The 24509-nt window shown below is 42.1% G+C and overlaps 4 protein-coding genes across 4 annotated transcripts in view; 2 read left to right on the top strand and 2 right to left on the bottom strand.

The window, feature by feature from the left end:
* syt5b (synaptotagmin Vb) overlaps window positions 1-1943 on the bottom strand; it is a gene marked incomplete at its 5' end in the record, with an annotated part of 3280 nt that extends 1337 nt beyond the window's left edge. Inside the window, 4 exons of the mRNA XM_079292998.1 lie at window positions 175-342; window positions 502-600; window positions 694-869; window positions 1751-1943. Coding sequence (XP_079149124.1) covers window positions 175-342; window positions 502-600; window positions 694-869; window positions 1751-1943 — 636 coding nt within the window. The remainder of the gene's footprint in view (window positions 1-174; window positions 343-501; window positions 601-693; window positions 870-1750) is intronic.
* Window positions 1944-5059: 3116 nt separating this feature from the next.
* On the top strand, window positions 5060-6707 carry LOC306794798 (ferritin, lower subunit). The gene is made up of 5 exons (XM_079293007.1): window positions 5060-5200; window positions 5366-5469; window positions 5662-5808; window positions 5898-6023; window positions 6192-6707. Exons 2-5 carry the CDS (start codon window positions 5368-5370, stop codon window positions 6339-6341), a joined length of 525 nt encoding a protein of 174 aa, XP_079149133.1. The 5' UTR covers window positions 5060-5200; window positions 5366-5367; the 3' UTR covers window positions 6342-6707.
* Window positions 6708-8373: 1666 nt separating this feature from the next.
* Window positions 8374-23988, bottom strand: LOC306794797 (ferritin, lower subunit-like). The gene is made up of 5 exons (XM_079293006.1): window positions 23855-23988; window positions 23144-23247; window positions 9346-9492; window positions 9131-9256; window positions 8374-8956 (listed from the first exon to the last, which is right to left on the bottom strand). Exons 2-5 carry the CDS (start codon window positions 23243-23245, stop codon window positions 8807-8809), a joined length of 525 nt encoding a protein of 174 aa, XP_079149132.1. The 5' UTR covers window positions 23246-23247; window positions 23855-23988; the 3' UTR covers window positions 8374-8806.
* LOC306794799 (uncharacterized protein) lies at window positions 10576-12352 on the top strand. Its single transcript, XM_079293008.1, has 3 exons — window positions 10576-10725; window positions 11107-11182; window positions 12012-12352. Exons 1-3 carry the CDS (start codon window positions 10681-10683, stop codon window positions 12311-12313), a joined length of 423 nt encoding a protein of 140 aa, XP_079149134.1. The 5' UTR covers window positions 10576-10680; the 3' UTR covers window positions 12314-12352.
* Window positions 23989-24509: the final 521 nt, after the last annotated feature.

Here is a 24509-nt window from a genome sequence, read left to right as displayed (position 1 = left end):
ATTTTGTTTATTGCGTTGTCGAATTCTCAAATGCAGACAACTACAAGGACCATACAGCGACAGGAGACGATTAAAAACATTCTGCTTTGATATTTTAGGGGGAGGGATACCTTGACAGACGCCATTCAGGGATTGAAAGATTAAAGACAAGGCACGATGTCAGGCACATGGTACCTTAAAGATGAAAGTCTCGTTGAAAACAGGACACAAATTCTTGCGTTGAACTTTGGTCTCATACTTCTTCTTTTTGTCTGGCAATAAAAAGACTTTGACATAGGGGTCTGAGGTTCCCCCCATGTCCATAGCAGCAAGGTCTTGAGCCTGAAGAATACCCACTATGAGCTTAAGAGGAAAGACAACAGGTGTCAGAATGATCAGTGGCCATGACAAAAGTGTATCAATTCCTTCCTGGTAGATATTTGTAGAGTCCCTATGTTCTAATCATTAATATGAATACCTTTGACGCCACTGATAATGATTTCGTTTTCACACAGAACCTACCTGGGTATCTGTGAAGTTGTAGTCCAATGAGAACTCCAGCCTTCCCAGCTTTTCCTGTTCTTTCTCCTGTTCCTCTCCTTCCTTCTTCACCTCTCCCTCCTGCCAGATTAAGACAGAAGTGCATTGGATATTCATCATGAAGATCCAGATCAGGTAAGATGATACAATCACGTGTTGCTGGACATAACGTACCTTCTCCCCAGCCTCTCCTTCGCCTTCCTTTTCCTTGTTGCGGCGACCTGTCTTCCTCTCCCTCACTTTCTTTGGCTTTTTCTTTTTCCCAAAGCATTTCTTGAAAAGGCAGAAGAGGAAGCATGCCACCAAAACCAGGACCACCACAACAATGGCTGCTACTGCCCACACGGGAACTGCAAAATAATAAGAAGGTGAATTCACTCATAAGTAGTATGCAAAATGGGAATATGCTGATTATGGCAGAAATGAATGGATGTCGGACCCCCTGATATATAGCTGATATATGTTCGCAATAGTGATGTGGAAAAATCCAGACCTCCAAAAAACACAAAAATCATGAATCTGAAACAGATTTTGAAGTTAACTTTTAAAAACACTACCTTCTCTGTCGAAGGCTTTGTAAAAAATCGTACGCATCAGGATTTTCAAGAGGATTCATGTTTTACACATCTTGAGATTACGTCAAAGAAAAATACACATTCATAAATCGGTTTACTGCTACGAGTTCCAACAATATTGTTGAACATAAACTCCTTTTCAAAAGCTTGAAAGCACAACTGAGAGCGCCATTTTCAAGCACTTGTTTTCTGGAGACGGTTTGATGAGCATGCATGTGTGTCGTCAGCAACACCCTTCTCCACAATCAGATAATAACACACTCTGAGCTGTACAACCACAGTCCCCAGCAGCACAGCTCACCAGTAGGTGCCTTACTCACAGCACCGCAGCAGCAGTTGTTCATTTAAGGGAAAAACAAGTCTTGTGCTCCTTTTCCACTTCGATTTTCATGGGTATGAACGTCACAAATAGTCGGTACGATGACCAAGAAAACAAGCTCATAGTCCGATAAATCATAAGTCAAAAAAACTCAAACACCTTGAAGCTTTAAAAAAAGACACTGGTCCACACAATATGTAATATTATTTATGTATCATATGTCAATTCTGTACTGGGGTGGATTTTCTCTGTGAAATGATAACCTAAGATGATGTAAAATATATAACAGCTTATTTCATAAAGTAAATTACGTTCTGAACTTCTAGGAGTGGCTTACTTGGCAGATGACCAAGCTCAGTCATGAACTTCTCCTTCATGTGGTTGTAGTCGTGGCCGGGGTGATGTTCTGTATGCTCATGGTGTTCAGTAGGGGAGTGCTCATGGTGACCCGGCTCTGTTGCTTCCTCCTGCTCTGGTTCAGACGGCTCCGCAGCCCTCCGGGCCCGGATCCCTGCGCTGTCCAGCCTCATGGCAGCTGTCAAAATGGTAGAATCAGTGCAGTTATTGTTGGTTTGTTAGATTCTCTGTCAGCTCCTGCAGTGAGAGATAACACAACTGCGTATGTGCGCTATGTAATCCCTATGTCCATGCATTGCTGTACAGTTCAAGAGCATAGGACATCTTTAAGCCAGATGCTCAACATGGTTGACCCAAATCCCTCTGTTACTCTCATTCTCTGTCATCTCTCCCGCTTTCACTCCCACGTTTGACCCATCCCCATTTTTCTCTCATCACTGTCTACGCATGTAACTGGATTAATCTGTGGCCCTAGAGTATTAATCCAAAATCCCTCCTCAAAGCTGAAATAAATAAATAAACAGGGGTTGGTCTCCTCCCCTGAAAAGTTTTATGAAAGGTATTTTTCAAACGGAGTCCAGTGGAGTCAGGAAAAAATTGCAGGTATTTTTCAAGTATATTTATCCACATACTTTTTAAAGTAATTTAAATAATAATAAAAACAATCATGTTATATGTAATATTACATTTTTAAATGATATATATATATATATATATATAATTTTAAGAATATAATGTACATAGAAAGTAACATATTTGTTGGAATCACAGAACTTTTCTCAAATTACTGACCGAAATGAAAACGCTAATGACATCTATTCACATTTATAGGTATCTCCTATCAGACGTTTATTGAGTGTGATGGATTATTTCAGATTCATAGGACACTGTAGGAAAATCATTCACATAAAAACAACAAAGAGGAGCACTAAATATTTAGGTGGGTATGTTCAATGTGGTGCTCTGAATCAAAACAGAAATGTTTGAAATCAATGCATATTCATCTCACCTGTTGATATGTCCCTTTAATTCCCTCTATGCCGACAGAGCTTTTGCAGCAACTTTTGGTTCGAAGTGTATTTCTTGTCGCTTCCCTTGTGGCCCTCACACACCCAGCATCGTTCCCTCGGTACGCTGCGGACTCTGACTGGCAGGCTCACTGCAAAACCCTTTCTATCAAAGCTAAAGCGCTCAAAGTCAAATCACAGCGTTGTGATTTAATCCGCCCCCTCCCCTCCTCCCGATATTAGAATGCTGACAACACATCTGTTGCTGCATGTGTCTGGACAAAGATGCAAGAAGTGCGACAGTCACCCTTTTGTACATTACCACTCCACTGTTAAAAGACTTCACACATGTTGAACAATTTAAGGTTTCTTCTTGTTGAGGAGGAAAAGGGAGCGATAAAACATGGCAGGGGTGGTTGTGTTTATCCATCGGATTGAAGAGATTGTAGTGCATCCGACCCGACACTAATCCCCTCAGCAGAGCTGTCCTCGCAGTCTACCAACATCTTTCAGTGAGAGTGGATATTCCATCCTCCCCATCCCTTGGTTTATCATTTAACTGTACAAAACACACACGCGTATTTAGAGCACTGTGAACAGTAATCCCCAGGCATGCTGCCACTTGTTTGCACTTCTACATCTGGAGATCTCAGTGGCTCCAATCCAACATGCAACAGCCTCCTCTCATAGATCACCAACTAAACTGCGCAGGGAAACAAAATGAAAGAACACTTAACATGGCAACAAAAACGTAATATTGTCTTTGTATTGTTACATACTTGGTTGCATCATATTCCCGCTGGAGTCTGTAAGAAGAGTGTCTTATCAACACATGGATTTTGTCAGTGGGGTCAGCCAATTAACAGCTTTTTTTCACTATGAGGGCTCTCTTCTAGATTACAGCATATTCAACACTACAGCCCGTTTTAATTATTCCCTAATGATGCTTTTGTAAACACTGCTGCTCTCATTAAGTCATCATGTTTTCTCTTTGATTATGTGGGAAGGCAGGTAACAGCCAGCCTACCATTAGGACCTTGGCAACAGGGGGCAGAGTCTATGGCCAATTCCCAATGTCCCCCCCTCACGGACTCACGGACTTTGAGGCGCGCTCCCGCGAAGTCCGTGAGGGTTTCGGGCCGTCCCACTGTCACATTAAGTGTTTGAGGTCTCTCGTAGACATGTTGAGCCCTTTATGAACCCTTTCCGTAAGTCAGCGTGGTATGCTGACTTAGCCTAAGGGAATTACCCACAAATCATTGCAATGTGACGTGAAACACGGGGTAACCAGTGGACGCATGTAGTAAAAAAAAAAGGTAAACAAAGAGGACGGCTCACGTGTGTTCAGCCTGTCTTATTAAATTTACTCAGAAACATTCAGGGTTAAAGATGGAACAAAAAATAAATATGAAATCAGAAGATATTTATTTATTTATTCATCAAATATTTGATTTTGTCATTGAAGCTGTTTTGACAAAAACGAGTAAATAGATGATATGAAGTTCTCATCTTGTGAAAGAGGCTGGAAGACGTTCAAATCAGGGAGTACAAAGTATAAAATATACACACACAATTGTACATCATATTTTTGTCGTTTTCATGGTAACGTGATATGTTGCAGCAAAGTGTTTACACCATCTCAAGGCCTCATAGTCTCTCACACTCAACCACTCACTAGGTGACGTCAGTAAGTCCTTGAGGGTTCAGGGTTTGAGGGTTTAGGGGGGACATTGGGATTGGGCCATTGCCTATAGGCACATCAGCCAAGAAGAAAGATTTTAGTCACCTGCATGTCTTCAACTGGGGGAGGGGACAGTGTTCCAGTCTAGGAAGTTTGAAACAAACCACCACCAGACTTATTCGATTTAGTGTGCCTTTAACTAATCAATTGAATGGGCCATCTTCTGTTTTATTTTTCGTGTGGGGCTTTGTGCTGTGCTGCAAGGGGAACCAAGTGGTAAAATAGGCGTCTTGCATGTGTATTTTATGGTGTGGTTTGAGTCACACGGGGTTTTAAACGGAAAGAGGTACATTTATTGCTCAACAACCGAAAACACGGTGCTGCAGGAACAGAGGAGAACGCGGACTGCGGCAGGTAGGTCCTAAATACCCCTGGGAGACTGGCCAGGTGCTCCCAATTGTACTGATAGGCTCCGCCTACAAGGGACCTGCACGGCAACAAGGGAACGCCCACAGCAGGCCCTGCTTAAAGCAAGAGGCCGTCAACACATCCCACCTGAACGCAATTCACTTAATAACACATGACGACAGTCTGGCTGCTGCTTTAGCGAAGCCGTTAAACACCGGGTGTTTAAAAGCTGGCCAGCAAAGACGTGCACAACTTCGATAAGCTTACTTCACCAGGCGAGGGAACACGTCTGTTAGTCAAGATAACGTTATCCGAGTGTGAAAGGAAAGGAAAGGTAAGAAACATTTATTTGTCTTCTGGACAGTTTTGTGTTACAAAACAGGAGTCCTAACTTCAACGTTATGTCTGAAGTGCAGTAATTGTCTTCAGTGGGATTGGTTTAGCGTCAACATTACTCTTATACTAATCACATTGATTGAAATATATTTTTGTCTTTTAGAAATGCAGTCTGTGATAAAACAAAACTTCCATTTGGAGACCGAAGGAGACGTTAACAAACTCATCAACCTGAAGCTCCATGCATCCTACACCTACCTTTCTCTGGTAAGATCTCTGTCACATTATCATTGACGTTAATCCACAGCAGCTGTATGACTAGTCGTATTGTTATGCAATGTATGAAATCCTGTTTTTTGCACTGAAATATACTAATTGCCCTCTTTGCATGGGGTTCCTCCTCTCAACACGTGTCTGCACTGTAATCCCTGAATACTGTGTTTCTCTCATCTCTTCTAGGGGATGTATTTTGACAGGGATGATGTTGCCCTGCCAAAGTTCTCCACTTTTTTCCTGGAGCGCTCGATGAAAGAGAGGCAACAGGCAGAGACGCTGCTGGAATATCAAAACATGAGAGGAGGTCGAATTTTGCTTCAGATCATTGCTGTAAGTCCAGTTTTTAGCCGGCATTTTCAAGCCATCATTGTTACGATTGATATAGATATATTTATGGAAGTATAAACTTTCTGTTCTAGAAACCAAGTAGAGAGGACTGGACAGGTGGTCTGGATGCAATGTCCTTTTCCCTTGAGTACCAGAAGTCCCTAAACACATGTGTCCTTGATGTGCACTGCAGAGCTGGCATCCACACTGACCCTCATGTAAGTCTGGCACAGACAGACAAATATATCGACAGATAGAACTGCTATTTGTTCTCAAGCTATTGTTTAGCTGAGAGATGGTGAATATGAAACAAACGGCTACACTGTTGCAAATTAGAAATACTTTTTATAGCATTCTTTTACACTCTGTTTTGTCTCCTTTTGTAGCTGTGTGACTTCCTCGAGCAGCACTTCCTCGCCGATAGCCACGACACCATCAAGAAGCTGGGCGACTACATCTGCAGTCTGACCCGCATCACTGCGTCTGAGACACACGGTCCTTTGGGAGAATACCTCTTTGATAAACACACTCTGTAAAGGTCACACCAGTACAAGGAAATAAGCTCCGTATTTCAAAAGATTCAGAGTCAACAGAATAACAGCCTCACACTGTGCGTTCTACTCCGTGAAGAAAACTACACAATATTGTCAGTTTACAACAAACTTCATTCTTGTAGTATGGGCACTAGAGGAGTTATAAGGAAAATAACAGAAAATACCTCAATTTTACTTAAAAACCACACTGAAAAAATAATGTTCTCTTAATATGGTGCTACAAATTATCATTTTCCTCAGCAGTTATGAGTCAGTTGTTCATTTAGACTCCGTTGTATCATGTCTCATGCATTCCAGTGTTGCCAGTGTGTTTTAACCTTTATAAATGTTTGGTAGAAATGCGTACTATTTTGAGTCAAACAGATGATTTAAGATTTGGAATATAATTGAAACAGTCAATAAAGCCAGACTATGCAGACGTAACACGTTTTGTCTTCTTTCACAACCACTTTAACAACTGTGTGTCCCATTGTTCAACAGACATCTGATCGGTCATGCAGTCAACACTTTCTGTCAAGTCTGCCCGTATAGAACACTGAAGATAACAGTGGGACTTTGCTGAGTCACTGATGGGTGGGAGCTTAATGTTTAACATTAGGCTACCAGACAGCGTGTGGTTACAATGACCATGCTGCTTCTCAGTAGCATGGTCATTTGTCTCGAATGACAACATTTGTTTGTCAATGCAATAAGTTGCTTACAATACTGTTGCTTTGGTGGTCGAGCTCTCATCTGACATGTCAATATGGCATTTCAAAAAAGAAATAATTCACTCCTGAAATAATTCAGAAGGAGTTGAATGACACCATTGCTCCTCTCTTGGATGAAATGTCAGTTTGCAATCTGACAGCGCCCTGGAAACAACGGTTCTTCGCAAAGTTATTGAAGAACTGCTCATCTCACTTATTTTTCTGTAAGAGCTATAATTATTCCACAAAGTTATGATTCAGTAAACTTCACATTTGTATAAAGCACCAAACGAATTAAGAGAAAACAGTGTTTTCATATTAAAAACACTTGCATCAGCAATAAAGTTAGTCATGACCCAAAATGTATTTCTACAAAATCTCCAAAACTCAAAGAACATTAAATCAAAAATGATATCAGTTCCATGAACCATTTTAAACATAAAACCTACATTCAGATTTATATTATCTCTGTACATTGCACATATTCTCCATGTGAACTTTAGCACATCCCCTGATGCAACGAGGTATTATCTTAATAAATGTGCTTTGGATAAAGCCGGGCTCAAAGTTCAAAAATACATTTTGTTGACATCCCAAGACACACAGTATGTCACACATCGAGTCAAAGGTTTTTACAGAGGGAATTGTGGATGTTACTCCAAAAATCTGAAAATACTAAACCCCAACACTACAGTTACCTGACAGCTTTAATCACAAATTAAGATTTTATACATTACAAACTTAATATGATGCATTGTCAAGAAATCTAACTGCCCAGCAGTATGCAAGATTATTTTCATGATTTAAAAAAAATGCTTGAAATATTTTTATGGTTCTAGTTTTAACAATTGTGAAGATGTGCTGCTTTTCCCTTTGTTTTAATTATTTAAATTTTTTTTTTTTATAATTTAAAGGTTTGGACTGCTGGTTGGAGAAAACATTGTGAAGGTGTCTTTGGGCTCTGGGTCATTTTTACAAACCAATACTAGTTAACAGTTCAAAATGAGCTCCAGCTCCAACCACCAAAGCAACAGTATTGTAAGCAACTTATTGTGTTGAAAAACAAATGTTGTCATTCGAGACGAATGACCATGCTACTGAGAAGCAGCATGGTCATTGTAACCACACGCTGTCTGGTAGCCTAATGTTAAACATTAAGCTCCCACCCATCAGTGACTCAGCAAAGTCCCACTGTTATCTTCAGTGTTCTATACGGGCAGACTTGACAGAAAGTGTTGACTGCATGACCGATCAGATGTCTGTTCAACAATGGGACACACAGTTGTTAAAGTGGTTGTGAAAGAAGACAAAACGTGTTACGTCTGCATAGTCTGGCTTTATTGACTGTTTCAATTATATTCCAAATCTTAAATCATCTGTTTGACTCAAAATAGTACGCATTTCTACCAAACATTTATGAAGGTTAAAACACACTGGAAACACTGGAATGCATGAGACATGATACAACAGAGTCTAAATGAACAACTGACTCATAACTGCTGAGGAAAATGGCAATTTTTAGCACCATATTAATGAGAACATTATTTTTTCAGTGTGGTTTTGAAGTAAAATTGAGGTATTTTCAGTTATTTTCCTTATAACTCCTCTAGTGCCCATACTACACGAATGAAGTTTGTTGTAAACTGACAATATTGTGTAGTTTTCTTCACGGAGTAGAACGCACATTCTGAGGCTGTTATTCTGTTGACTCTGTGAATCTTTTGAAATACGGAGCTTATTTCGTTGTACTGGTGACCTTTACAGAGTGTGTTTATCAAAGAGGTATTCTCCCAAAGGACCGTGTGTCTCAGACGCAGTGATGCGGGTCAGACTGCAGATGTAGTCGCCCAGCTTCTTGATGGTGTCGTGGCTATCGGCGAGGAAGTGCTGCTCGAGGAAGTCACACAGCTACAAAAGAAGTGAGACAAAAAACAGAGTGTAAAAGAATGCTATAAAAAGTATTTCTAATTTGCAACAGTGTAGCCGTTTGTTTCATATTCACCATCTCTCAGCTAAACAATAGCTTGAGAACAAATAGCAGTTCTATCTGTCGATATATTTGTCTGTCTGTGCCAGACTTACATGAGGGTCAGTGTGGATGCCAGCTCTGCAGTGCACATCAAGGACACATGTGTTTAGGGACTTCTGGTACTCAAGGGAAAAGGACATTGCATCCAGACCACCTGTCCAGTCCTCTCTACTTGGTTTCTAGAACAGAAAGTTTATACTTCCATAAATATATCTATATCAATCGTAACAATGATGGCTTGAAAATGCCGGCTAAAAACTGGACTTACAGCAATGATCTGAAGCAAAATTCGACCTCCTCTCATGTTTTGATATTCCAGCAGCGTCTCTGCCTGTTGCCGCTCTTTCATCGAGCGCTCCAGGAAAAAAGTGGAGAACTTTGGCAGGGCAACATCATCCCTGTCAAAATACATCCCCTAGAAGAGATGAGAGAGACACAGTATTCAGGGATTACAGTGCAGACACGTGTTGAGAGGAGGAACCCCATGCAAAGAGGGAAATTTATGCAAAGAGTCAATATTTGCAGTGTTGGCGAGAAGTTGCTCTCGGAGGATGTTTTGGTACCATTCTTTATTCATGTTACACAGTTAAACCGTCATAGTGTGAATTCAAGTTTCAATGATTAGCGTTATCGACCGTTACTCAGGCAAAATATGCGATCGCGATGTCGGCGTTAATGCTTTCCATTTGCCCCGATACCTTTATTACCTACAAATAGACACCAAGATCATTCAAATCTGGGAAATAAAAAGTTTTATTAAGAAAACAAATTTTCAGGCGGGAGTGGGGATACTCACGAGCCCCCGGCTGAGCGCCGCTGTGTTGGAGTTCTCCCCGGAGAACGAGGGGCCTATGGGTGCGCCTATGGGTTGCGGGGAGCAAGGCTCTGACTGTATGGAGCTAAATCCAGGTCAAAAGTTTCGTTCACTTGAAAAAAAAATGTGAACCTGAAAGTCCCAAAATACAGCAATGTATTCAAAATAAAAATAAGTGAATGAAAAGTTTTTTTGGGTTGAATATAATTTTGATTCACTTCTGGAATTTTTTCGAATACATTTTTTTTTTTCAGTTTTCACGTTCATATATATTTTGATATTTGAGTTCTTATATTTTTCAGTTTCAGATTTTATATTTTCAGATTCAAATCTTTTTTTTTTGGGTTTCAAATCTTTTTTTCACGTTCAGGTTTTTTTTTTTCACGTTCAGGTTTTTTTTTTCAGTTCAGGTTTTTTTTTTCAGTTCAGACTTTTGACCCAGATCTAACGTGGGGGGCGTGGTATCAACTGAGAGGGGCGTGTCATCATGAGTGACAGCATAACAACGAGGGCTGAGGAGTTCCTCAACCACGTTGCTTTCAGGTAACGTGGGCACCGCGAGAATTATGATTCAACACTTTCTATTCACCATATTCACGTGATTGAAAGTTTAAAAAATGACGCTAGTGCCAAAATTCTGTTTAGCAAGCTGTTTTAGCCTCTACTTGGGACGAATCACAGTAAAAGAGCAATAAACTATGCCATATTGGGCCGTTCAACTACCACACTTTAATATATGACGTTTCGCACTTCCACACACCACTGTGAACGCAGCGTAGTATCCTTGTGATGGCGTCCGCTCCACCTGGACCGCATGCTGGCGCCAGCGCGCAGGTAAGAAATCGAATACATTTTTTTACAGATACTAGAAATTATCCTAAATATTATAATGATAATTGTAAGATAGCGTCATACATAGAGGGAGAAGATTTATTTAAGTGGGGATTTCGCCAAAGCTAGAAATTAAGCAACTAGCTGAATGCTGTTAGCTTGTGTTTGTGAATTGTTCCCTCCTTACACTGACCAGCTCAAGTCCTTCAATGTGTGTTGTCTTTCGTAACAGAATGTCGACTATAATTCGACAGTGGCTGCAGCTGCACAGAGCCTTATAAATGTGCTCGCACAGAACCTCTCTCAGGGACAGCAAGAGCAAGGTGTTTGGCTTTTCTTCAAGCATGTAGACATCACTTAGTCCCTATGTTATTGTTCTTTTAGTTCTTCAGACTACTACAAGATGAGTATCCTAAGATGCAGGGGCTGACAGGAGGATGGCTACTCTACAAGGCTGCAGGTAGAGAAAACTTGTTATATAAATTCCATTGTAATACATTGCCATTCAAATAAGTAACCCAAACAAACACAACTGATCTAAACAATGTTGCATTTACAGGTGGGCAGGGTAAAAGGAGACTGATAATGATTCCTCCTGATTCTCATGGCTACACTGGGACCCTAATTCGCAGTGTTACAGGGTCAGGGAGAAACACCCTGTTTATTGTGCCTCTGCAACATGAGTTTGATGTAAATCCATTACCATGCCATTGAATTCAAAAGTATGCCAAAAGCACAATGCCAAACGTGCAAAGTGAGTTTCCCTTTGCAGATTTTGGCCCTCCATGTTCAAGAGTTAGTTTAGTTAATTTTAGTAATGTGTATTGATAATCTAAATCTGCAAAGTAACCAGTAACTAAAGCTCTTTTAAAGTACTTTCAAGTACTTTTAAATAGTACTTAAGTGAAGTTAGTAAATTAAATTAGTTACACTCCACAACTGCATAGACATTATACATACAAATGAGAATTGTTTTTCCTAAACCTCTAGTTCTTAATGAGAACTTTTACAAAGGCCAATCTATATCTCCATTCTATGTAAAAAGACTTAATGTTAACACAGAATGCCATTTATAACCATTGTGGTTGGCCGAAACAGTCGAATATCTCCAAACCTCAGGAAATCACACATTTGATTACATTTGTTTTGGATCAGCTGTTCTTCTGTGACCGAGAGTACCTCTGTTTATTTCACTTCTTTAAATCTAAAGACCTGCATTGCAGTAAAAAAGGAAAACTACATTTTAAACTGTCGCATAACTTTATTTTTTTCTTCTCTTTGCTTCATAGCTGAAGATCATGAAGAGGACGAAGACGGCCCACGGTCCATCACACCTGCAAGGTTTCTGCAGTGGATCACGGGCCAAGGTCACATCCCACTTCTCCCATCCGAGAAGAAGGATTTTGCTGTGATGCTCAGATTTAACCACGACTGCAGTGCAGACTTTGGGCATCACAGCATCTGTTACCCTGTCGTCTCAGCATGTACAAAGACAATTGCACTACCCGTACGACATATGAGGTCATATGTCGAATTGAAAAAGGTTATGATGGAGGCTTTTCATCTCGGGCAGGAATTTCACAATGTGTAGACAATTGTCTCTCTCTACCCTCCATTTTTTTTTTTTTTGCCTCCGTTCATGTTTAGCAAAAACTGCTGTTTTAATACTCTCATGTTCTGAGAAAAGAAAAGTATTTAATTGTAATATTTAAAAATACTTGTTTTGAAAAATGAGTTCCATACACACACAAATTGTGTTGACTGTTTATAAAAGAGAACAAAATGTTAAGGTTTGGAATTAAAAAAAGATTTTATACGATTTATTCTTCTTTTTACATGTGGCTTCACTGTTGCCAGTCACAACAAATACAAATTTAAAACACATTCATTGTATACTTGTTGGTGTTAAAGGGGTAAAACCCTTGAAACACAACGTTTGCATTTATGATACATGAGTTAGTACACAGTTCAATACAGCTAAATAAATGTCTCGGCCGTAGGACTCAGATGGTCTAGCAACATCAATAGCGGCCCTAAGGCGTGCCATATCCTCCTCACATAGGGGACATGCAATGGGTGGAAGAATCACTCCAGAACTGGTCGCATTTTGCTCACTGGCACTGTTGAAATCAAGATCTGCATCCTCGATTTCCTTCATCAAGAAAAAAAAGCAGATTTCTTAATTAAACATTTGTCACATAGAAATCAGAGGACATAAAGTAAAACTATAAAGGTAAGCAGATTTTAAATAGATCAACATGTGAACATAACTGATACTATGCTGATGCAAGTATCAACATAGTATCATTTAATTAGTTTTAATGTGAACAAAGAGATACAAGCCCTGATCAGCATTTGAACACATTTTTGTTCCGTTATCTCTCTCATTAATTTGACGTTGGTGATTGAAAAATACTTTGACACATCTGTTATTAAGCAATATTCAATTTTCTTACCCCAAATTATAATTGGTAGTGTAATCTAAAGTAAACTAAATTCAGTTGTACCAAGATGTTTTTTTCATGGTATAAGTTTTGAGGGCTTCCTTTACAGTGTTGAAAAGCTGTTTTATGCACAATGCTTGTGTCTAAAATAAATTCAAGGAAATGGTGTGAGCTTTGCTATTCTATGAAGTAGAAACACTGGTCAAAACTATCAATGTATAATACTATGTTTGCTTAAAAATAACTTAGATTTGCTACCTCTGCCAGGTCTGGAGCATTAACAGGATTCTGGAGGAGTCCGATTGTCCACAGTTGTTGTGGGGACAGATTTTGCTCTGTCCTTAAAGGATGATTATCCCAACCCATCCTGAAGACATCAAGATCCCTCTGCAGACGTGGAAGAAATACATGCAAACAAACAGCATGCAAGTTATTACTTAAAACGTATGCAAAGTGAGCCAACTTGGAAGGCGTCTATCATAGCCTAAATTACGTATCAGAATACAACAACAAAGAGGACTGCAAAGGTTATGCTGTGTAAACTAACGTTAAAGGTCCGTCCACACCAAGAACTATATAACGATAGAGATAACCACAGTGATAACGATGTGAGGAGCCACACTGATGAACGACGAAGTTCTGTAAACAGTGACGCCAAGCAACATTTATAAGGCTCTGTGCAGCTGCAGCCACTGTCGAATTATAGTTGTCAAGTTCTCCCCTTCTTTGTGCAATCTCCACTTGAAGGAGTTGGACATCTACCCAGAGTTGCTGGACTTCACTCAATAACCACACTTTTCTTTTCCTCTTATCTTCTTTTATTTTGTGATTTCAAGGTTTCAGGTAAGTCGGTACTTTGCAAGTAAGCAAGTAGTTTGCAAGCAAGCAGGTAGGTGAAAAACCTTTTGAACCAATAAACAAGAAAAGGGTTGTTTTTACAATGTTCTGGAAAATATACATTTTTAACAATTATTTCCTTTTCCCTCTTAAATTAAACAAAGTGCGACATAAATTCTCCAACTGTTATTATTAATGCATTTAGGGATTTCATTAAGTTAACTTCAGATTTTAAATATTTTACATTTACTTAATTTAAATAATGCCACCACAATAATATAATATCATAATCATTTTAACTAATTTCTCTGCTACATATAAGCTCACTAAACAATCATGACATCATTAAATTATGAATGAGAATCAAACATGACACACACTGGCATTTATAGGGTTAACGACCGCACTGCCGGTTCGGCCCCGTGGCTAACACTAGCGGCTATCGCCTGCACAAACATTTACTTTCAATTGTCCGCTGGGTCTCCTGATGGGCTTGGTGTCTTACCGGCTGCCTCTCTGGCGTTTGTAGATCTGTTTGCACGGGGTTGGATGTTTTTGCGCTAAGCATTGCTTCAGTTTGCGGCTTCGCTTCACTTCCTTCCTTCCTTATTGATGTTGTGTGCCACCTCATTTATAGTCCGTGCGGCAACTCGGACTGCCGAAAGGTTCCTTTCCGGTTTGCAACATGAGTTCATTAATTATTTCTTTAGTTTGACTTCACACCTCCCACTCGATCTTCGCCTGGAAACGGTGTGAAGATCGACAGCTTCAAAGGCAAACTTGGTTCTCCTTTCCCTGCTGCGTTTGACTTTCTGCCTGTTCCTCTGCAGGTAATAGGACAACGAGCCGCCTGACGTCCCTGTGAAGGACGGTGGCTTGGATCTTTTCCCTCCTGATTTTGGGAATTGACTTGCCTTTCAGAGCTCTCGTGACAGGGACACAGTAGCTCGGGAAAACTCTTACATTGACGTCCCTTACAACGCCTTTATCATCTGGGGTCGTGCCGATGACTCTGCCAAGCTTGAACTGCCCTCGTAGCGCATTCTGGTCACACAGCCACACAACATCTCCAATAGCAACATTTCTTTGTTCAGTATGCCATTTGCTTCGGACAAATAAGTTTGGACCAGCGAGTTGGCTCCAGCTCCTCCAGAACTTGGTCACCTCCGACTGCATAGCTCTCAGTCTTTTGTACGGGTAGTTGTGAAAGTCAAAGGTTTTCAAGTCCCCACTTTGAGAGGCCCGGCCCAGTAGGAGAGTGTTGGGTGTGACATACTGAATGCAGTCCTCTTTGCTCTGTACTCTTGCGTCAATTGGACGCTCATTTGCTAGGTTGGCTGCGATGTAAAGAGTTGTCTGGAACTCACTGTAGCTTAGTGAAGCCTCATTCCCAAGATTCTGGAATGCCCTCTTTACAATTCGCACAGCAGCTTCTGCAGCACCATTCCTGTGTGGAGAATCGGCTGGATGGATTTTCCACTGCCACTCAGTTCCATTCCTTGCTGCGGTCTCTTCAAGGTTTGCTTTGTCTAGGTCCAAAACCCTGTAGAGCTCCTCCAGGACTGGTTTTGCTCCAATAAAATTGGTGCCTGGGTCCGACCACATCTTTCTTGGATGACCTCTGATTGACGTGAACCTTTGATAAGCCATTAGGAAGCTTTCAGTTGACAGGGTGTTTGCCAGCTCGGTGTGAATGGCTCTGCTTGCCATGCAGCAAAAGACAACTCCCCAGACCTTAAGTGTCACTCTTTTCTTGACGTCATCTTTAACTTGGTAAGGGCCAAAGAGGTCAACTGATGTGAACTCAAATGGCGCAGCAGGTTCAGTCCTTTCTGGCGGCAAGTCAGCCATTACTTGTTGACACGTCTTTGCTTTTCCTCTCCTGCAGACCATGCAACCATCAACAACTTTTTGTGCGATCCTCCTCCCTTTAATGACCCATGCCTTCCTCCTCATTTTTAGGAGGGTTCCAGCTACTCCCTCATGACCTTCATTGTGGGCCTCTCGAGCTATCAGCTTGGACACCCAGGCGTCATAGGGTAAGAGGGGGATGCTAACTTGAGCTTCCTTGAAGCTTTGTATTCGGCCTCCACAGACCAGTAGCCCAGTGTCTTTGTCTTTGTGGACCACAAGCCTGTCTAACGTAGTGCCAGGGAAGGTTGTGTTTTCTTGCGCTGCAAGAAAAATGTCTCTCAGGGCATCCTCTCGTTCCCTTACAGAGATGACTCCTGTGGAGGAGATTGCCTCCCACTTTGGACTCTCCACAGCTTGGCTTCCTTTGCCAAACTGTTTAGCTGCTCTCCAGATCCATGCAACTGTCTTTACCAGACGGCTCAGAGTGCTGTATCTCCTGACATCCACCAGCGTTTGGATTGCGGACCCTGCAGGTAGCGTCCGTTGCTCTGTTTGTGCCTCCTGTTTCAGTTTGTGTTCCACTTGCTGCTTCTTAGCCTGAGCTCTGGTCAGTGCAGCAGCATATGCCTTTTTTTGAAGTTTTGTGACGTTCTCCCTGGCAGTGGCTGCGAGTTCTTTGGCTGATGTGATTGGCCACTCCTCCACTGGCAAGCTTAGAAACTTTGGACCTTTTTGCCACTCTGAGTCCTCATCGAGATCTTGATGGCTGGCTCCTCTTGTTATAATGTCGGCAATGTTTTGTGGGCCAGGAATCCACCACCAATCCTGGACCCTTGTGTTGCTTTGAATCTCCCCGATCCTATTTGCGAAGAATGTTTGATAGCCATAGCTTTCCCGTTGTATTGCACCAAGGATGGTCTGGCTATCAACAAAATGGTACCACCTCTGAATCTGGATTCGGCTGTGCAGTTCAAAGTACTTTTTCAGCCGCGAGGCAAACACTGCTCCACACATTTCTGCTTTGACAGCATCCCCTCCTTGATCCAAAGGAGTAAGTTTTGCTTTGGACTCCACCAGCCGGATGACCGGGCCCAGGTCTGAACTCCATCGGAGGTACATCACTGCTCCATAAGTATGCTCGCTACCGTCAGAGAATGTGATCGCCAGGGGACCATCAGTAAAGCTTGGGGGAGTCAGTGCTCTGGTGAACTTGACTTTGGCAAGTTGGCCGTACTCCTCAAAGAGCTTTATTGCGTCCTCCCTGAGTGCATCTGAGAGCGCAGTATCCCATGAGTCCTTTACAGGTGCACTTCCACCCTTTGCTTCCTGGAATGCCCTACGTACCAGGATAGCTCCCTTCTGCTTGATGGGAGTTACCAGGCCGACTGGATCATACAGCCCTGACACTTGGCTCAGCAGTGCTCGCCGAGTCAGGGGGTTGGGTGTTTGGGCTCTTATCTGCTCCTGCAGAAGGTTTTGGCTGAGTCTCATCTTTTTCTTTCTCTTTGAGAAGTTTATTCCCACCATGACATGGAGTTTGTCCTCTTCTACCATGTAGCCAAGGCCGAGTGCTTTATTATCCTCCTCTCGCATCTGGTTTGGTAAGACCATGGTCTTTTCCGCAGCCTTTTCCAGCTTGTCACTGCACTCTTTCCTCCCACTTTGCTCAGAATAAACCCAAGGTTTGAGCTCGAACCCGCCAGCTTTCAGAATCTGTTGCACATTCGCCGTGATGGTTTTCAGCTGGTCTAAGTCATTGTGGGACGTGAGAATGTCATCAACGTAGCTGTCTTCTTGAATAACCTGCCGTTCCTCTTTGAGGTGAGTGAAAGGTGGGAGGTTGGCAGTTTCACGCATTGCAAGCTGTGCGATGCATCCTGCTGGCTTGTCACCGATGTTTACCCTGGTGATTGCATATTCCCCCAGCTCTTCGTCCTCTGAATCACGCCAAAGGAATCTATGCAGGTGCATCTCCTTTTCTTCCAGCCAGACTGAGTTATACATCTTCTTTATGTCCCCCAGAGCAGCATGCACTCCACCCCTGAATCTCAGGAGCACTGCACGAATCTGGTTGAGGACATCCGGGCCTTTCATCAGTAGGTCGTTCAGGCTCACCCCTCTGAACTTTTGACTACTGTTCCAAACAAGTCTCACAGGGGTTGTGACAGAGTGGGGGTTTGGAGCAATGAGGTGACTCACATACCATACTGGCCCATGCCAGTTGATCACTGTGTCTCTGGATAACTTGGTTGCAGCTTTCCGATCTATCATGTCATGGATTTGAGCAGTATAGGCAACTTTCCATTCAGGTTCTTTGGCCAGTTGCTTTTCCGTCCTGAGGAATGTGGCCTCCACAGTCCTTTTATTGTTCGGCAGGGAGTCTGGGTTCTCTACCCATGGATATCTGGTATGCCAGTGTGGTTCTTTGCTGTGGGCGTCTCCTGTGACGTAGGTGAGACCATCTTTCACCACTTGGAGTTCTCGCTCCTCGGCAAGAGTAATTTCCTTGCCACCCGGCTGACAGTTCCCACAGCGGCAGCCTCCACACTTTGGCTCACATCCTGCGCCGATGCTGTCCCATCTCCACCACTTTAAAAAGTCTTGGTTGACGGCTGAAGTGCTTGATTCACAGAGCTGGATGGTGCCTTGATTATTTGCCAGCGGACCCTCTGGGACCATGCTGGTGAGTTGTTCCTCATATCTTGCAGCCGCTGCTCTCATCGACCTCGCAAAGTGTGTCTTCGACATGTGAGCTGACACGGTGAGTTCTTCAAAGAGTTCAGGATGCGTTCCTCCCACTGTTTTCCCCAGTGGACCGTCCCACAGCACAAGGTCTCCAACAGCTCTGATCCTCTGTGGCGCTAGTTGACCTTCTTTGTGGCTAATGAGCAGACTTATTTCTTTAGGTCTCCGGAGTTCATCCAGCGGTGCATCTGAGAAGAATCTCTGGAGCTCCTTTGGTTCCACATGTTTATGTATCTCTGCAATGCTGTCCAGTCCATAACACACCAATTGGTGGGCTCTGAGAGTGCCTTTTGGTGTCTTCACTCTGATCTTGAGGAGGTATCGTTTCGTCTCTACACGAACCTCCATGCCCCCAACTCCATGGACGACAAGTGCGACTTCTTCATTTTTGAGGTTTAGCCTCCTTGCAGTCTTGTGGGTTATGTAATTGGTGTCAGAAGCCAAATCGATTAATGTTCCAATTTTCTGCCCAGCGTTTGCTGTGACCTCGACAAGCATCATCAGTACTGGCAGCTCTTGAAGTCCGCTTTCCCCTAAAAGGCTTGGTTGGTCTTTGACAGTATTGAAAGCCCTGGATGCAGTATTGGAAAACACATTTCGGCATTGGTTTGCCAATTCAGGTGAGAGTTTCCCGAAGAAGTCCTCCTGCTCCTCTGTGTACTTCCTCCTGCCTTTATCCCCTTCCGGACCGAACCTGCTCCTCTTCTGACCATCGCTGCTTTTCTTTGCCTCAGCGTTGGGGCACAGATAGAAGTGATGCTCAGGAGTATCTGCATCCTTGCAGTCCTGGTTTCTGCACAGGAATCCAGGTTTGCACTGTGAGCCATCGCCATGAACCTCCAAACATTTTTTACATGCTCCCAACCTTTTTACTGCAGCTCTCTTCTCTGCTAGTTTCAGCGCTCGGAACTGTCTGCAAAAATAGATCTTCCACTTGTGTTTTACATCACTGCAGACCACACACCCTTCCTGGTCGTTGCTTGATTTGGTTGACTTGGTTCTGGCATATCTTGGCTCCACCTTGGTTTCTCTCTTGCTTGGCTCTTCCTCCATCAGTTGCTCAAGCTGTTCATATATGCTCTCCTGGTCTTTGAGGAATGCCAAGAGACCGTCGAACCGACCTCTTGAAGTCACATCATTCCTCCTGTCAGCTGCATACACAAGCCATTCCTTCTTAAGTGTCTCCGGGAGTTTACTTTCAATGGACTTAGTCACAAGGGGATTTTTTATAGCACCTGTGTCTCCAAGGTCACTCAAATCTTGAAGTGCTTTTTCCACAGTTTTAATTAAGTCGACGATTTTCCGTGGCTGGTGACTTTTGACAGCTGGCATCTTCTGTATCTCCTCCACTATTTCTATGGCAATGGATGTTTGGTTGCCGTAGCGGTTCTCTAGCACACGGAAGATGTCATCAGATGTGTTGTAAGCCGTGAGCCGAAGTTCTCGTGTGATCTTATCCTCCAGGCTGTCTAGTAGCTGGACCTTTTTCACTTCTTTTGAGCCTGTTGGCTCTCCCTGACTCTGCAGCGCTTCCCAGTCCTTCTTCCACCTGTGAAAATCACGTTTGATGCCACCAAACTTGGGGAGGGCTGTTGGCTTTAGCTTGATGGTTGGTATCCGATAATTAGATGTAGCTCTCACCTGGGCTTGTCTATCAGTATCCTCCTTTATGGTTGCTTGTATGAAGTCAGCCTTTCTGGAGACCATCAAGGGGACGTGAAGTTCGAGCTCTCTCACATGCCTCTGAAGCTCCCCCTGAGCCTCTGGTGGGGCCCACTGCTTCCATTGGCCATGCGTGTCCTTTGCTGTTCCTACCAACCCTTTCAGTTGGTCCAGCATGAATTGATACGCTTCCTGGTTACTGTTTGGTTGCACAGCAGCGACGCGTTCGCATGCTGCCTCTGCTGCTTGTAGTGCTATAGACATTTCCCTACTTCCAAAATTGACCCAAAGAGTCTTCTGGACCAACCTCTTGACCTCCTTCAGCTTCTCTTGGCACTCATTTGTAGTTTTTTCCAGGTCGGCTTTTCCCTGCTCCGTTAACATGACTTCATCCGTTTCCAGCTCTGCTTCGAGATCTGCAATAAAGCCAGCTTCCAGCTCATCATTTGCCTCCATGACGTTCTCTCCTAGTGCCTTGAGTTTGTTGAAACTGTCTCTGAGCTCTTCTTCAGACATGTCCGTATGTGACCGGGTTATACTGTTGACCAGACGGGAAAACACTCTTTTGGCTGTAGTTCTTTCAAGTTTCAATTGTTCAACTGATTTTCCAGCTTCTTGATTAGCCATGTTTACTTTTATTTTTAAGGTTCTTTAATTGTGAATTTGACAAGTGGAGTTTCCAATGGCGCCTTCTGTTGCTTATGGTGCTTTATCCTCCACTCTTTTCCCTTTCCAGGATTCCAGGTTTTTTGCTCCTGCTGTTCCAGCTTTAAGCTCCTGTACTTTCCTGGCCAGCTTTATGGTACTGGCGGTTTTTCACTGTCAAGTTCTCCCCTTCTTTGTGCAATCTCCACTTGAAGGAGTTGGACATCTACCCAGAGTTGCTGGACTTCACTCAATAACCACACTTTTCTTTTCCTCTTATCTTCTTTTATTTTGTGATTTCAAGGTTTCAGGTAAGTCGGTACTTTGCAAGTAAGCAAGTAGTTTGCAAGCAAGCAGGTAGGTGAAAAACCTTTTGAACCAATAAACAAGAAAAGGGTTGTTTTTACAATGTTCTGGAAAATATACATTTTTAACAATTATTTCCTTTTCCCTCTTAAATTAAACAAAGTGCGACATAAATTCTCCAACTGTTATTATTAATGCATTTAGGGATTTCATTAAGTTAACTTCAGATTTTAAATATTTTACATTTACTTAATTTAAATAATGCCACCACAATAATATAATATCATAATCATTTTAACTAATTTCTCTGCTACATATAAGCTCACTAAACAATCATGACATCATTAAATTATGAATGAGAATCAAACATGACACACACTGGCATTTATAGGGTTAACGACCGCACTGCCGGTTCGGCCCCGTGGCTAACACTAGCGGCTATCGCCTGCACAAACATTTACTTTCAATTGTCCGCTGGGTCTCCTGATGGGCTTGGTGTCTTACCGGCTGCCTCTCTGGCGTTTGTAGATCTGTTTGCACGGGGTTGGATGTTTTTGCGCTAAGCATTGCTTCAGTTTGCGGCTTCGCTTCACTTCCTTCCTTCCTTATTGATGTTGTGTGCCACCTCATTTATAGTCCGTGCGGCAACTCGGACTGCCGAAAGGTTCCTTTCCGGTTTGCAACATGAGTTCATTAATTATTTCTTTAGTTTGACTTCACAATAGTCGACATTCTGTTACGAAAGACAACACACATTGAAGGACTTGAGCTGGTCAGTGTAAGGAGGGAACAATTCACAAACACAAGCTAACAGCATTCAGCTAGTTGCTTAATTTCTAGCTTTGGCGAAATCCCCACTTAAATAAATCTTCTCCCTCTATGTATGACGCTATCTTACAATTATCATTATAATATTTAGGATAATTTCTAGTATCTGTAAAAAAATGTATTCGATTTCTTACCTGCGCGCTGGCGCCAGCATGCGGTCCAGGTGGAGCGGACGCCATCACAAGGATACTACGCTGCGTTCACAGTGGTGTGTGGAAGTGCGAAACGTCATATATTAAAGTGTGGTAGTTGAACGGCCCAATATGGCATAGTTTATTGCTCTTTTACTGTGATTCGTCCCAAGTAGAGGCTAAAACAGCTTGCTAAACAGAATTTTGGCTCTAGCGTCATTTTTTAAACTTTCAATCACGTGAATATGGTGAATAGAAAGTGTTGAATCATAATTCTCGCGGTGCCCACGTTACCTGAAGGCAACGTGGTTGAGGAACTCCTCAGCCCTCGTTGTTATGCTGTCACTCATGATGACACGCCCCTCTCAGTTGATACCACGCCCCCCACGTTAGATCTGGGTCAAAAGTCTGAACTGAAAAAAAAACCTGAACGTGAAAAAAAAAACCTGAACGTGAAAAAAAGATTTGAAACCCAAAAAAAAAAGATTTGAATCTGAAAATATAAAATCTGAAACTGAAAAATATAAGAACTCAAATATCAAAATATATATGAACGTGAAAACTGAAAAAAAAAATGTATTCGAAAAAATTCCAGAAGTGAATCAAAATTATATTCAACCCAAAAAAACTTTTCATTCGCTTATTTTTATTTTGAATACATTGCTGTATTTTGGGACTTTCAGGTTCACATTTTTTTTTCAAGTGAACGAAACTTTTGACCTGGATTTAGCTCCATATGACTGTGGTTTGTGCTTATGCACCAAACAGCAGTTCGGAGTATCCGGCCTTCTTGGAGTCGGTGGGAGGGGTCCTGGAAAGGGCGCCGCCTACCGACTCCATAGTAACTATAATATACCAATAATATTGGTATATTTCTGTGCAAAAACAGGATTTACATTGCACAACAAACACGACTAGTCATACAGCTGCTGTGGATTAACGTTAATGATAATGTGACATAAATCTTACCAGAGAAAGGTAGGTGTAGGATGCATGGAGCTTCAGGTTGATGAGTTTGTTTACGTCTCCTTCGGTCTCCAAATGGAAGTTTTGTTTTACCACAGACTGCATTTCTAAAAGACAAAAATATATTTCAATCAATGTGATTAGTATAAGAGTAATGTTGACGCTAAACCAATCCCACTGAAGACAAAGCCATTACTGAACTTTAGACAGATAACGTTATCTTGACTGACAGACACTCGCCTGGTGAAGTAAGCTTATCGATGTTCTGCACGTCTTTACTGGCCAGCTTTTAAACACCCGGTGTTTAACGGCTTCAGTAAAGCATCAGCCAGACTGTCGTCATGTGTTATTAAGTGAATTGAGTTCAAGTGTGATGTAACCTCTCTAGTCAGGCACTGGGACGGTTCACTAACATTTGGACGTTTTGTTAGCTGCTGTAGTGAACTGAGATCATTAACATCCGTTAAACAACGTTAATTCAAGTACAGCTATCACTATCTTCACTTCTAGGCTCAGACTTTAGTTCGTTTATTGAAAGCACTTAACTACAGCTAGCTACTGACGCTATCTACACAAGTTAGCATAACACGATGCAAGGTGACTGTTTGGCTAAGGTTAGCCACGTTAGCATCAACTAGCATACACATGAGTAAACAGACTGACATGTTCGCTGGCTGCACCAGACTGTGGCTAAAGTTTAGTTAGCATAGTCACCTCTGCTTTCTGTCCCTCTCCGGAGGTCTGTGAGAACGCTGCAAGACTTCACCAGTACCGTGACGTTAACTGTCGTTATCTTGTTTTGCTAACGGCATGACCCTAAACATTATCTTCTTCTTCTTCTTCTTCTTTTGTTTTAAATGGCGGTTGGCAAACAACTTTTAGGTGCATTACCGCCACCCACTAATCTGGAGTGTGGACTAAGGAAAGTCATTCTCCAATACGAAAACCAAACAAACAAACACAAAATAAAATAAAACAAAATAAAATAAATATAATTCCCAAATTCTATTCACGAGTCTTGTTGACTCCAAAAACTCCCAAAGAGGCTTCCAACACTCTTCACCAAAGCTTTTCTTTAATATATCAGTTATATTCTCTTCTCCCATCTTTCTTAGACCACTTTTTAATATTTCTCTCACTGCCTCGTACCTCTGACATGACACTAAAACATGGTCCACACATTCCATTATTATGTTTTCCAATAATACAGAGGGAACCCTAAACATCGAACCCTCCCCTGACTATTTATCAGTGGTGTATAAAGTATCCAAAAGCCATACTTGAGTAAAAGTAAAGATACCTGACTGGAAAATGACTCCTGTAAAAGTAAAAGTCATCTATTAGAATACTACTTGAGTAAAAGTCTTAA

This window comes from Melanostigma gelatinosum, assembly GCF_949748355.1.
Source record: "Melanostigma gelatinosum genome assembly, chromosome: 21".
Classification (NCBI taxonomy): Eukaryota; Metazoa; Chordata; class Actinopteri; order Perciformes; family Zoarcidae; genus Melanostigma; species Melanostigma gelatinosum.
The sequence above is the reverse complement of the archived record's forward strand: the minus strand, read 5'-3'. Positions and strand labels throughout refer to the sequence as shown.